The 13,120-nt window shown below is 41.2% G+C and overlaps 4 protein-coding genes across 6 annotated transcripts; 3 read left to right on the top strand and 1 right to left on the bottom strand.

The window, feature by feature from the left end:
• Window positions 1-25: 25 nt before the first annotated feature.
• Window positions 26-2,405, top strand: LOC129586229 (asparagine synthetase domain-containing protein 1-like). Of its 3 annotated transcripts, none has more exons than XM_055479311.1 (3): window positions 26-689; window positions 768-1,375; window positions 1,550-2,405. In XM_055479311.1, the coding sequence occupies exons 1-3, from the start codon at window positions 302-304 to the stop codon at window positions 2,300-2,302; spliced, it is 1,749 nt and encodes a 582-aa protein (XP_055335286.1). In that variant the 5' UTR covers window positions 26-301; the 3' UTR covers window positions 2,303-2,405. The 3 variants fall into 3 exon arrangements, with proteins under 3 accessions (XP_055335286.1, XP_055335287.1, XP_055335285.1); XM_055479312.1 differs by having other exon boundaries at window positions 26-1,375; window positions 1,550-2,032; window positions 2,119-2,268; XM_055479310.1 differs by having other exon boundaries at window positions 26-1,375; window positions 1,550-2,404.
• Window positions 2,406-3,057: 652 nt separating this feature from the next.
• Window positions 3,058-6,106, top strand: LOC129586233 (receptor expression-enhancing protein 5-like). The gene is made up of 5 exons (XM_055479317.1): window positions 3,058-3,451; window positions 4,273-4,366; window positions 4,438-4,576; window positions 5,093-5,234; window positions 5,725-6,106. The coding sequence occupies exons 1-5, from the start codon at window positions 3,238-3,240 to the stop codon at window positions 5,835-5,837; spliced, it is 702 nt and encodes a 233-aa protein (XP_055335292.1). The 5' UTR covers window positions 3,058-3,237; the 3' UTR covers window positions 5,838-6,106.
• On the bottom strand, window positions 6,087-9,705 carry LOC129586230 (katanin p60 ATPase-containing subunit A-like 1). Its single transcript, XM_055479313.1, has 10 exons — window positions 9,185-9,705; window positions 8,875-9,056; window positions 8,263-8,518; window positions 8,083-8,195; window positions 7,926-8,031; window positions 7,449-7,607; window positions 7,224-7,350; window positions 6,993-7,130; window positions 6,673-6,799; window positions 6,087-6,549 (listed from the first exon to the last, which is right to left on the bottom strand). The coding sequence occupies exons 1-10, from the start codon at window positions 9,347-9,349 to the stop codon at window positions 6,351-6,353; spliced, it is 1,572 nt and encodes a 523-aa protein (XP_055335288.1). The 5' UTR covers window positions 9,350-9,705; the 3' UTR covers window positions 6,087-6,350.
• A 151-nt stretch (window positions 9,706-9,856) lies between these two features.
• Window positions 9,857-12,917, top strand: LOC129586232 (endoplasmic reticulum resident protein 44-like). Its single transcript, XM_055479316.1, has 12 exons — window positions 9,857-10,395; window positions 10,487-10,565; window positions 10,627-10,736; window positions 10,879-10,921; window positions 11,169-11,353; window positions 11,416-11,534; window positions 11,599-11,656; window positions 11,722-11,835; window positions 11,931-12,042; window positions 12,120-12,261; window positions 12,331-12,451; window positions 12,535-12,917. The coding sequence occupies exons 1-12, from the start codon at window positions 10,351-10,353 to the stop codon at window positions 12,667-12,669; spliced, it is 1,263 nt and encodes a 420-aa protein (XP_055335291.1). The 5' UTR covers window positions 9,857-10,350; the 3' UTR covers window positions 12,670-12,917.
• Window positions 12,918-13,120: the final 203 nt, after the last annotated feature.

Raw genomic sequence — 13,120 nt, 5'->3', positions numbered from 1 at the left:
AGTAATAAGTAAGATCAGTCAAATTTCTAATATTAATATTCAGAGCGTTCTGGAGATTTTTCGTTTCTTCTACCTTCTCACTTCAAATGCAGTTTTCGTCTTACGCCGGCTACACCTTGATTCTTGCCTTTCATGTGCCGTTTATGGTTGGAATTTGTCTCATGTTTATACGATAGTATTTCCAGCAGCCTATCTCGGTGTCTCGGAGCAGGAATACTGGTGAGTGGTGATCACAGCAGTCAACTTGTGCTCGAGCGAAACTACAGTAGCCAGCGGCAGCGATCGCAGTGCATGCTCGGAAATGTGTGGAATATTTTGCACTGTGAGCTGTCGGATGAACCCCACAACAACGGGTTGGAACGAAGCAGATCTTTCTCGACGCGGGCCAGATCACACTGGGAAAGCGTATGCACCGGTGGTCCACCAGTGCCGACATCCAGGCGATTCTTGCAAGTGCTATAAACATGTTTACATAGCCGCTACTGTTTTGCATTTGCGCAGTGAGCATTTGGTCCCGCAGCCTGTCACCGACCCGAATGGAAATATTTTGGCCTGGAATGGCGAGATCTTTGGATTTGCGCGACCTGATGAGATGCAGATAGATCTTCTGACAGAGAGCGACACATTATTCCTTTCCTCCGGATTAGATTCATGTGCTGGCGATAGCGGAAAAATCTTCGCTTTTCTCAGTAACATTGTTGGCCCATTTGCTATAGTGTATTATCATGCTGAATCGGAAACACTTTATTTCGCCCGTGATTCTTTAGGGCGGCGCAGTTTACTCTGGATGAGAACGGATTGTGATTTTTTCCTGTCGTCCATATTTCCGGTTGAAGTTGCGAAACAGCAACAGGTTGCGTTTGATTTTGGCGAAGTGCCGTTTGACGGCCTTTTTGCCCTTCAGTGCGGACGAAATAAAATATCAGTTATACTTTTTCCATGGGTAAATCTCTGGACTACCAGCGGTACGGATTTCGAGAATTCTGAATTGAGACACTTCCGACAACATAATGAAACTGTCGTTCATTTCCTGTCTTCTGCCGAAAATAGCCGGCTGTCAGAAACTGACGGCCAAAAAGACCTCTGTTCTTCTCTCATTCCGGATGGCTTCAAATCTGATACTGAATCTGGAGCAAACGTTTTTGAGTATCCGTTAAAATCTGAAATTTTGCGGTTGGTAGATACTTTTGAGGATCTCCTACGAAAGAGCATTTACTTGCGAATTTGCATGGCTAACGACACATGCCAGAATTGCTGTGAACGTTGTGAACATACTAAAGTGGCCGTACTGTTTTCGGGTGGAATCGATTCCTTTGTAATGACTTTTATGACCCTGGAAGCTCTGCCATCAGGATCTTCATTGGATTTATTGAACGTAAGAAATTTGATACGACAACGGGGCTTTATCATAAGGTGAAAGTGGTTCTTCGCATCACTCCATGTGTCTGACAGTACGAGTACGCCGCTTTGTACCGATTGGTCAATAATTATAGGTTATCCAGATTGGATGACGTTTGGTGTAATATATGATGCCGCATCTGTATCGTAGGTCGCTTTCATGGAAGACGGAAAGGTCGTGGATGCAGACAATGCACCAGACCGGAAAACGGGCATAGAAGGATACAATTTGCTGGCATCTAAATTTCCCCAGCATACTATACGCTTCGTTATGATTAACGTTGCCGGCAGCGAAGTGGAAGATATTCGTCGCAGTCGCTTGTGGTATTTGCTTCTACCGCAGCAATGCGTATTGGACAGCTCATTAGGAACTGCGTTGTGGTTTGCTGCTCGCGGAGAAGGTGTGATTAAAGATGGAACGCTGAACAACCTTGAAACTTACAAAAGCCCGGCAAAAATTGTTTTCTCGGGTTTGGGTGCAGATGAGCTTTTAGGTGGTTATTCCCGTCACCGGGCTCGGTTCCAAAGCGGAGGAGCGTCTGCTGCGGAAGCAGAAATGCTTCTGGATCTCCGACGAATTGGCAGTCGCAATTGTGGTCGCGATGATCGCATGATTTCGGATCACGGCAGAGAAGTTCGTTATCCTTTTTTGGATGAACACCTGAACAGATTTATTTTGAAATTGCCCCTTTCCAGTAAATGTGATTTTCATTTGTCTAGGGGCGTTGGTGATAAATTGTTGCTCAGACTTTTAGCGAAAAAGCTTGGTTTGGAAAATATTGTTACGCTTGAAAAGAGAGCTCTTCAGTTTGGAACGAGAATTGCCAAAATTGACAAATCTAAGAATGGATCCGACGTGTGCCCGGTTCTGCAGAGAGCAAGGATGCAGTTGAATTTCGGTTAACTTGCATTGACGCGGCCGCACTGATTGTGATATTAGTCACCTAGTGGTTGTTTGCTAACGAAATTGTTTGATTTTCGATAGTGAAAAGTGAATTGAAAAATAAAAGTGCAGTAATGTACTTACTATCTACTAGTTCTCGTAAAAATGCTATGGGGTGACCCAGACTGCACTCTAGGCCCAGTCCACGCTGTCCAGTCTAGGGGTAGCCCCTAGATTACAGTCTTGAGTGACCCAGTGACACGTTAGGTGATGACGTCAATGACATATCCTTATGGAAAATAAGTAGCCTTGAAATGCGCATTTCAGCTGCAGAGGAAGCGACTTAGAAGCGGTTTTCCTGCTTTGAAGTAAGTATTGTGTGTTAAAATAGGCTTAACATTGCAAAATACGCGCGTGAGAAAGACCATTCAACGCGTGTCCACAAACCATGATCTTATTATTCAGAATCAAAAATTTACTGTAAACTAGTGTAATGTGAAGGACTCCTAAAATTAAAGTTTCTGCGTCTTTCTGTTTAAACCGGAAGTCATTATTTATCAGTTACATAATTTTAATTCGCTTTCAGTCATGTTGTCATTTAACTGGCAGTAAGTAGCAAGTAAGTAGCTACGACCCGCCTACGTTTCAAGCGCACCGGAAGTTCGGAACATCTGCTCTACCCCAGTACGAGTGGCGACAAGATGCTTTCATGGTAAAACTTTGGTCCTATCGGTCGACCATCCTCTTGCACCTACGCTGACTGTATCGTGTTGAAAATCGAAATCCAACGTGCCCGAAATTTGAACTTCATTCATTATTGGCTTTCATTCTGGAATGGGAATTCCTTTCTTTTGAGCTAAGATCCTGTGTACTGGAGACATTAGTGGATCTTGTCTGGATACCATTCCGATCTCATAGTAAGATCTTCCCGAAACAGCAAGAGTGCCAAGCTAGAAATGTCGCGAAACAGTAATACCAACCGCAACGCCACGAAATCGTCGCCCTTGAGCACACTGGAGCAGAATCCTTTCGTTCAAAAATCCAAAGAGAGGCTGAATGTGTACAAGAGTCAGCTGGATAAGTGGCTGCGCTCCGAGGAGAATTTCATCGCCCCTTATTTAACGATTGTGGAGCAGAAGACCAATATCCCTCGAAGTGCCATTTTCCTAGGTAATCAGTTCATTCTCTTCCGTTAATTTGCTTATAAAATATAAGGTATAAGTCCAGCCGCAACAATTAATATAGTAAGTAAATTTTAGGCGTGAGGCGTAGTGATAATCTCATTGTAGGTGCGCTTGGCCGCTAATGTTGCATTTCTGCTATTAAAGTATTAAACTAACGGCAAATTCCGGTGTTATATATCATTTCCGGAATTACCCATTTTTTTGCCACGTGCAATGACTTCCTTTTCGTGCCTTCGTTTTCTTCGCTACCATTAGCTGTCTCCGCATTCTGTAATTTTTTGGCTATTTAAACTGATTTAATGTATTGGAATTTTTATAAAATTATTCTTAGTATTGTTATTGGGTATCATAATTGTTGCGGCTGGACTTATAACTAACTGAGTCGCAAGAATAGCTTTCAATGGATTTGAGCCTGCATGCGATTTTGGAAGTACATTCATGAGCTCGAATATGAATGCTTTTGCTGGTATGCAGAAAATGTGGGACGACTATCGCGTCGTATTTTATCCGATGGAAATTTTGCAACATGTTACTTAACGATTAATGCTACTTAACGATAAAATTATTTTGATTACCATTTGGCATTTACGGATCTTGAGGTTTGTTCGCTTGTCGGCTGGCGCAGCCTAAGTCACATTGTCTTAATTTCATCTTTATAATTTTAAATTTATTTGTCTTGTATGGCATCCCTTTATTACAAGAATTGCAGTTACTTACAGTATTAACACGGGTTGCTATTTGATATTCTTGTTTCAAGTGGGCATAGGTGCAGGGTGTTAAGTAATAGCGTCGTTCATCGTTTTGTAGTTGTTGTGGGCATAATCACCCTCTATCTGCTGTTTGGAGCTCATGCCGGGTTTTTGAGCCATCTGATCACTTTCGTCTACCCCGCTTTGGGAAGGTGCGTTTTGTGCTTGCTTTTGCTGGCTGTTTAGTACGTTAAATGAAAAAGCACAAATACTATGGTTTTAGTCTTCGTGCACTGGAAACTCAACGCAAAGACGATGACAAAAAGTGGCTGACATATTGGGTTGTTTTCGGCTTCTTGGGATTGTTTGAACATTTTGGAGAAAGTGTGCTCTCTGTTCTTCCATTCTATTACGTACTTAAGGTGAGTTAGATTTTATAATTGTGTATTTTGCATGGTCGAAATGTAGATTAAAAATTTGTTGAGATGTTTTAATTATAACTGGAAAACACAGTCGCTGTGAAGAAGTTTGCGAAATCATAGTTTGGTCATTGGTGCGCCCGTTATATGTAGTCGAGGACCATCAATGATGCCGGTTCCAGCCGGTGAATTTACGGTTCGTAAGGCAGACCAGACAGGTGTTATCGGTAAACTTTGTCACCTTACAATTGATAGCGGCTACACGGTGCTTTGCGAAATCATGAGTGTCGCATTGAATATGTAGCCTGGGGTGAGACGTTCCGTGCTTTGGACCCAGTTTAACATTTTTTTTACGAAGGCAATAGTTGGCATGTGCTCAGGGTGTGTAGGAGCCGCGTTCTGTATGCCTATGGAATAATACACTGTCATGCACTGATAAATGATCATGCTGCTGACTCGGTTGTCCGTAAAGTATACAGCGGAAACTTGCTGATGAAGGTGTTGTTTGCTTCTTTCTAGACCGGATTTCAGCTGTGGTTGTGTCTTCCTGGAGTGCAAAATGGTAGCTTGATCATTTATGATCGGTTGTTGCGTCCAGTGGCCAAACGCGCGCTCCACATCGACATGCCTGCTACCGGATCAGCTGCCGCTCAGTTTCAAGGTCAGGGTCGATTAGATGACGATGTCGATATGGAATGAATGAGTCATCCGAGAACTCTAGACTTTGAACAAGTTCCGCACTGAAATTTATTTCGATGTGAATCTTTAAATATGTAACTATCTTTAAGGAATTTTGTTGTATGTTTCGATCAAAATCTGCTTATTGAAAGCGTAAAGCTATAGCAGTCTTACTGGAAAGCAGTTATTATTTCATTTTCTTGTGTATTTTGGCATGACTCTTTTCCGGTTCTTTAAAATTAACAAACAGTGAAAGCACTGCAGCGAATTGTAATTAATGTTGATATCCCCGGGTGGTACGGTATCATTGAATCTACCATATGGAATTTTGTTGAGGAAATACTTTTTTCTGTATTTTAATTTTATCTATGGATCTGCATATAATAGTAAGTATGTGATGGCTACAAGCTTTTGTACACATGTTTCTATATTAATGTGGCGTATGAAAGCGATAAACATTTTGTGCTATGCAGGACGCATCAACAGCCAGGTAGATCGGATTAATTCCCAGGTGGACAACGCTGCCAGTTACGTGAAAGAAACCACTACTCAGATTCGGGACACCGTGAATTCTAAATTGGAGTAGACTCATGCATACCCGACAGTTTTGTGTTTTTTTTAACGTTTTATTCAGTTATTACTCAACCATTTGGAAGGATCAGCGTCTAAAACTTTGCATTTGCATGAATCCATAACATCTTTTCGAGTTGCGTTTTAAAGCTACGTAATTTTCGTCATATGTTTGAATTGTTGTTAATGCAGCCAAATGCTTGGCGAATTCTTTCTTTAATGTTGGTTGTCTGAGTGATTGCAACCGCTACGTTTCATTATCAGAATAAATTCAGTTTTATACGGGTCGAAATGTGGCTGCAGTAAATGGAGAGAGAAAGAAAATTTGATCTATGAATGCAAACGGCTATAAATATCATCTCTTTTTCATACGATCTAGACACCCGAATGTCAGATTATGCAATCAGAGGACGGAAATGTCACACTCCTACTCTTACATAGCAGGACATCGAACTGGAAAACAATTCACAGCATTAAAAAAACATTACAGCGGGAAGCATTATACAGATACCGCAAAATTGTTAAATAACTACAACGATCCGAATTCGGTCATCCATTTCTCATATTTCAATAATTCGGAACCGGAAACAGACTTATTGCACCGTTTAATAGCCTCTTCAAAATCTTCCATACAAATAGGTAGATCAATTTCGGCATCAGACAGTTGCTTGATTTCTTCGTGCGAAAGCCCCTCGATTCTTCGTCGCATGGACATCATTGCTGCGTCGCTAAAAATATTTAATTCGATCTTTTTTACACAAACGCTTAGCGACCAAAATCTACCGCGTAAAATTACAAGAAGTCAGTTACAGACTACAGTCTTCTGTCATAGTTCTATGCTGGTGCCTTACCGACAGACACTGGTTATGTCGGCGCACGAATAACCATCCAACCTTCCAGCAATTTCGGGCAAATCCACGTCTTCCGAAACTGTCACATCTCGTAAGGCAATTCTCAAAAGCTCGGTTCGCCCGAGTGCTAAAATACCAACATTTTGTAGAAAACGTCTTTACGTTCAAAGGTAGTACTCACAATTCAGACCGGTTAATAATTTAACACAAGGAAAACGCCGATAGATCAATAAAAAACTGAAATCTATCATTACAATGTGCCACAGCCAGTAATCTCAATTATACACGTAAATAAGATGGCTATCTGCATTTAATTTTACCATCGGGCAGCGGAATGTGCACTCTTTTCTCTAGTCGTCTCCGCAACGCTTCATCGAGATCCCACGGAAAGTTAGTCGCAGCCAGTACCATAACCATCGTACTCTTTCCGTCAGCTGTTACAGCATCTTCCGTGATGCCTATGAAGGCAGTCATGGGTTAATACTTCATGTGACCCCTTATCATAATGTTTACGGCAAACGAGAGAGGCACCGCCGACGACAGCAACATACCATCCATCTGTATCAGCAGCTCTGATTTCACTCGCCGGCTGGCTTCGTGCTCGGACTCAGATCCGCGTTTAGAACAAATTGAGTCAATTTCATCAATAAAAATGGTGCTAGGTGCGTAGAATCGCGCCTAAAATATTTACTGATGTAAAACAGTGTACACGGCAAAACATCTGCATTACAGAGTCAGAGCTGCAGCAGAGCAACAATCAGAGAGCGAGGGCTTACCATTTCAAAAAGCAACCGAACCAGTTTCTCCGATTCACCGCGGTATTTCGAGGTAAGTGTGGAGGATGAGACATTAAAAAATGTAGTACCGCATTCCGTCGCAACCGCTTTGGCCAGCATAGTCTTTCCAGTTCCAGGAGGGCCAACCATCAACACTCCCTAAACATACGAATCAACCCGCAGTCAGTAAAGATTCTGAGTATTTCACTTAATATTTAACCAAATACAACCATTATTTGCTTTATCACTGTCATAATTCATTTACGACAATAGTTGCATATCAATCGTTTTTCAAAAACAAATAATAGTGATGCACACTGATGCAATCTGAACATCAATAACTGTGCAAGTAATAATTTATTCGCTTACATTTATTAAAAGATTTTATAGTACGGACTACTACGGAGCAATGTTCCCATTCATAACAGCTACAAAGCTAAAGAATAATCGCTATAACTGCACAATCTGTTTTCTTACTTTCCATGGTCTTCGAATTCCTTTGAAAAAATTAGGAATGAGGAGGGGCAACACCACAGCTTCGCGAAGTAGTCGCTTGGCCTCGGTGAGACCGGCAATATCATCCCTGAAAGCAGTCAAATCAATTAAATGCAACCAAATCAACTCACCTCCTTACCATTTCACACTAGGATGCTTTTGGAGAATATCCCGCTCGATGTTCTCAACCAGATCTTTATCGTATCCAGAGGGATCGAAGCGCTTATCGTCGTCACTCTTGGCATCCTCATCCTAACGAAATAATAAAAAATCTACGGTGTGTGAAAAGTGGTAATTGTTGTAAGTGGTTGCATTGTACTTCTTTTCCAACGGCTTTGGAAGATCGTTTATCTCCATCCGGACTATCCCGTCCTGATGCTCGAGCAACTTTCACCTCGACGGTCGGCTTGGTAGTTTTCTTGTTGGCAGTGCTGGGTGTTTCTGCCCCACTGGAGCTGCCCTGTCGACCTTTGAGATTCTGTACAGATCGTGAAGTTGGCAGCTTTACTTTCGCGCTTGCTTTTGAGGAACTTGGAGATGCAGAGCCACGGCTGTGCTTAGAAGAACTAGGTGAACTGAAATAAATAAGCCTTACTTAATTTCAGTATTTACTCCACAACCGTAAATTCATTTTCATAAAATAAGTAAATACCACGTGACAATACAGAGCCACATTACTACGAGTAAATGTGCACAACTCACATTACAGTACAGTGTGTACTGAACACACACTATGCACAATAAACAAAACCACCGTATTAATAAGGGGATAGTGAAATTCGTTTATGTGCTATGAACCAGTACAAAATTTTTGTACAAATTATTATTAACTCCACAAAAACATTTTTCACATTTAAAAATTTAAAAACAGTTAAATGACTACCATTGTCTGATACTTTGGTTCATTTGATTCTCTTTACTGAAAGCCTACACTTTATCCGTTGGAGGTAGCCAAACATCTCGATCAATATTTCCTGCGACAGCGGGAGAGTTAAGTGATTTTTCCAAGAATGAACGATTCCCACCGCCAGGAGGAAAATCTGGAGACAAAGATTCCAGTGTTTGCTGTATATCGCGAACCATGGCAAGTTCTTTCTCCAAGTCGTCACGAGCCTTATTAAAGCAGTGAAACAACACAAATTAGTGCGCCACCACCTGAATTGTGACGAAAATATAAAATTTTGACCTGACAATGGTCGTAATTCTTAGACATCACTCGGATAACTGATAATCGCACTCACTTCCTGCCACTTCCCTCGTTGCACCAGGTCGTCCAGGCTGACGATGTATCGCTTTACTTGCTCAATCGCGCCATTGTAGAATACAAGGGAAGCGTCGTAATTATTTTGCATTGCAGCTTCGCGGGCATTGTGAACGTTATCCCAAATGTCCGATTCCATTGTCATAACCGTTTACCGGATGATCGATGTGCAGAAGGAAGAAATAGAAAATTCAGTTGCTCCTACTAAAGTCGATCTTCCGGACAGTAAGGCCAAGTAAGGCAGATCCAGCATTAGACCAGCAATTAAACAGTTATTTTACTTGATACTTGGTGGTGAAGGTACAAATTTGCTACTCTGGTGTAGCCCACATCTCGGAGAAATATTATGCCATCACAATAGAAATAATTCCACGTCAAATTTTTGCATGATTAGCACATGAATTGGCTGCCTGAACAGTTGCCCTTAAATTTTTATGCTGCCAGAATCAGGAAACCTGAAAGGTTTGTAAAATTTTTTTTGTTTCAGTGTTTTGGTTTTGTTTTTACTCGTCGCCACTCGCCAGTCATCTTCTGTCTCCAGTATAATGCACGACTGCACCGTGCATTATTGCATGAGCTCTTGTGCGTACCGCCGTATGCACTGGCGCCCAGAACTGGTCAGAATTAAAATAAATCGAGCTGGCAGTTTTCTAGTGGCTGAAAAGTGAAAAACATAGAATTTCTTGTTTGTGACAGTTTTTTTTATCAACAACTTTGGTTATGAGTTTTGCACTGATTTCACTGATTAATGGCCGTCAGTGGAGAGTTTGTCTTTTGAATATTGCCAGGAAAACGAAATTAGAATAATGTGATCTCCGTGCGTTTCCCTCAGTTTTCGGAGGCTCTTTGATTTTGGATTGCTTATCTCACTTTCATTATCTGCTTATGGGTTTACAATCAGCTGCGAGTCTGTTAAAATCTGAAAGCCCGGTCGTACATCGCAGAAGTGTGTTCGCTGTTTCCGGATGCGGTTTTCTGTTCACATCTGGTCAGAAAAGTTGAACGTGCATTGAGGTTGTTTCCGTTCTGGTCTCCACTGGGAGGGATCGTTGGAGTCTCCTCAATATTGGGGGCAAACGATCAGATGAGATTTGTCCGGCTCGCAGCGTCTCCCTTTTGCCAAAAGAATAATTCGTGAGATTTATAATGACGCAGATATGGAATGTTTATTCGCTCATGGTCCTCTATGTGGTGTGTATAAATACCTATAATCATTTTCGAAATGGTCAAGTTGAGCTAATCGCTGATGTAGTATCCGTTTGCGTGGTTGGTTATTCTGTAGATAATGCAGCACGGCATGCGAAGAGCGGCTGCTACCGATGTGCTGGACTTGGGAAAAGATAACTTGGATTCGGTTGTGGGTAAGGAACCGCTTAAAACTCTAGGAAAATTTTTTCCATTTTAAAAATGGTGCTGTTGCAGAAAAATACGATGTGGTGTTTGTAAACTTCTTTGCGGAGTGGTGCAAATTCAGCCGGATGTTAGTTCCAATTTTCGATCAAACATCGGCGAAGATGAAGGCGGATTATCCTGTAAGCGGTCCACAACTTTACAGTAGTGCAGTCATGTGTTACTAATTATTTTGTTCACATATTTGTGTCGCACACCGGTGTGATTAATGGCTTGTGGAGGTTAATTATGGTTTACATATTGCGCTTTTCGTGAAATATGTAGGGAAACAGGATTGCTTTGGGACGCATTGACTGTGATAAAGAAGGTAGGCCGTTTAATGCAACATGGTGATAAATTTGAATTTTTTTATCGGACCATTGATGCTTGTAATCTGAAAGTCGTACTGTTGATTATAATATAAATAAATAATATTTCGCGATCTTAGTGTTTTGTGTGATGCAGTTTTTTGTAAAAAGTGTGTATCCCCTGTTACTAGTTCTGCGATACATGAATTTTCCTTAAGCGACATGAAACTCATTTGAATAGTCTATAAGTATTCGTATTTGTTGCAGCTGATACGTGCGCTGCTTACCACATTTCCAAATATCCTACGCTGAAGCTATGGAGAAGTGGTCAAGTCTCCAAGCGAGAATACAGAGGACAGCGCACTCTAGAAGCGTTTATCACTCACCTCCAAGAACAACTGAAAGACCCTATTTTGCCTGTAACCAGTATCTCCGAAATGGAAACTCCTGAGGTGGTTTCTCCTAGAGAGAATTTCGTAATCATTTTTTTTAAAAACCATCTTACCGATTGCAGAAGCGGCGAAAGCGAGCTGTTTATCTGTTCTTCCAAAACAACCAAGTACCATACTGGCATAATATTCAGCGAATGGCTAGCTACTTACGAGATGAGTGTCCGTTCTATGTTATCTTTGGGTAAGCATACCTTTGTATTTGTGGAAAATGTACTGCAAACATCGAAACTGTTGTGTTTCAACAGCGCTGGTCTACCTGGTCGACAAGGAGATGCAATCGTCTTTAGAGAACTTATTGGAGAGGTGTGCACTTACATTTGAATCTGAAACGTTGTGGAACTTGAAAAATAGTTTGATGAGGATTGTAGACGTTTGTGGAAGATGTCTATCAAGGACCGCTGCAGGATTATAATCCTGTTAACCAGTGGATTTATGATAAATGTGTCCCTATTGTGCGAGAAATCACGTTTGAAAATGCGGAGGTAAGCTAGAAAGTATCCGGATTTTTTGCTGTTTTCCTAATTTGATGCGCGGAAAGGTTAAAATGGCATGCGAAATATTCGTCTTATGTTTAAAGGAACTAACAGAGGAAGGATTACCCTTTTTAATTTTATTCCACAAAAACGATGATACCAGATCGCCGCAAATATTTAAGGACGAAATCATGAAACAGTTGTCGGGCGATAGAAGTAAGGGGAATGGTCTGGTTGTTGTTAACCATTTAAAAATTTGGAGATATTTTGTGACTGATGGTTTGTCGTTCTAGATACCGTTAATTTTTTGATTGCCGATGGAGAAAAGTTTTCTCATCCACTGAGCCATTTGGGAAAATCTCAAGCAGATTTACCTTTGATTGCTATTGACAGTTTCCGGCATATGTATTTATTTCCTGATTTTAAAGATATTGGGTAAGCCTTCTCACATACATCGTTATTGGACGGTTAATGCTAGGTCGGGTTTGTATTTTTCTGCTGCAGTGTCCCTGGCAAGCTGCGAACATTTATTGATGATTTGCATTCTGGCAAGCTTCATCGTGTCTTCCATTATGGCTTCGACCCGAACGAGCCGAGCACACAAGCGCCTTCTGACTCAATTAAGGTAAGGCTTTGCGAACTTTGAATGTAATTTAACGCGAATTGACTGGTCATTTACTGACACTGATCGCGTTCTCTTGGATTCAGCCCGGTGAGCACGTTCCGGTAGCTGATTCTGGAGCAAAACATCTTCCGCCAGTTGGCTCCACTCCTCCCGAATCTACCTTCAAAAAATTGGCTCCTTCGAGAAATCGTTACACGCTACTTCGAGACGAACTTTAGATTTGCCATGCTCTGCAAATCTGCAACTGATACTTTTGAGATTCGTTTTTAGAAAGTGCTATTCTGATATTTAAATGTTGTGTTGATCACATTTGTGGAAAATTGACACGCATGCAAGAGGAGATGCTGGTGACCTGAATTTCTGATTGCTTTCTGACCCGTTGCGAGTATTCTGGAAAGCTTTTTGTGTTGCACATTTTTATGGATAAGAACGATGCAAACAAAAATGGTTTGGTGATCTAACATAACTGCCGCTCGAATGCAACATTTCTAACACTACGAACAATTTTCGCATTTAATGAAACATTATGGTCAGATCAACTGCAAAACAAGTTTACATACTGTACTTGTACACTCAGATTTTTTCAAGTCCTCCCTATGACAAGTACTCGTATGGAATTTAAGAGCGAATACTAGTATTATAATATACTGGTATTTTAAACTCTAAAAG

This window comes from Paramacrobiotus metropolitanus, unplaced genomic scaffold, assembly GCF_019649055.1.
Source record: "Paramacrobiotus metropolitanus isolate TYO unplaced genomic scaffold, Prichtersi_v1.0 Parri_scaffold0000020, whole genome shotgun sequence".
NCBI lineage: Eukaryota > Metazoa > Tardigrada > Eutardigrada > Parachela > Macrobiotidae > Paramacrobiotus > Paramacrobiotus metropolitanus.
This window is presented reverse-complemented; position numbering and strand designations above follow the sequence as displayed.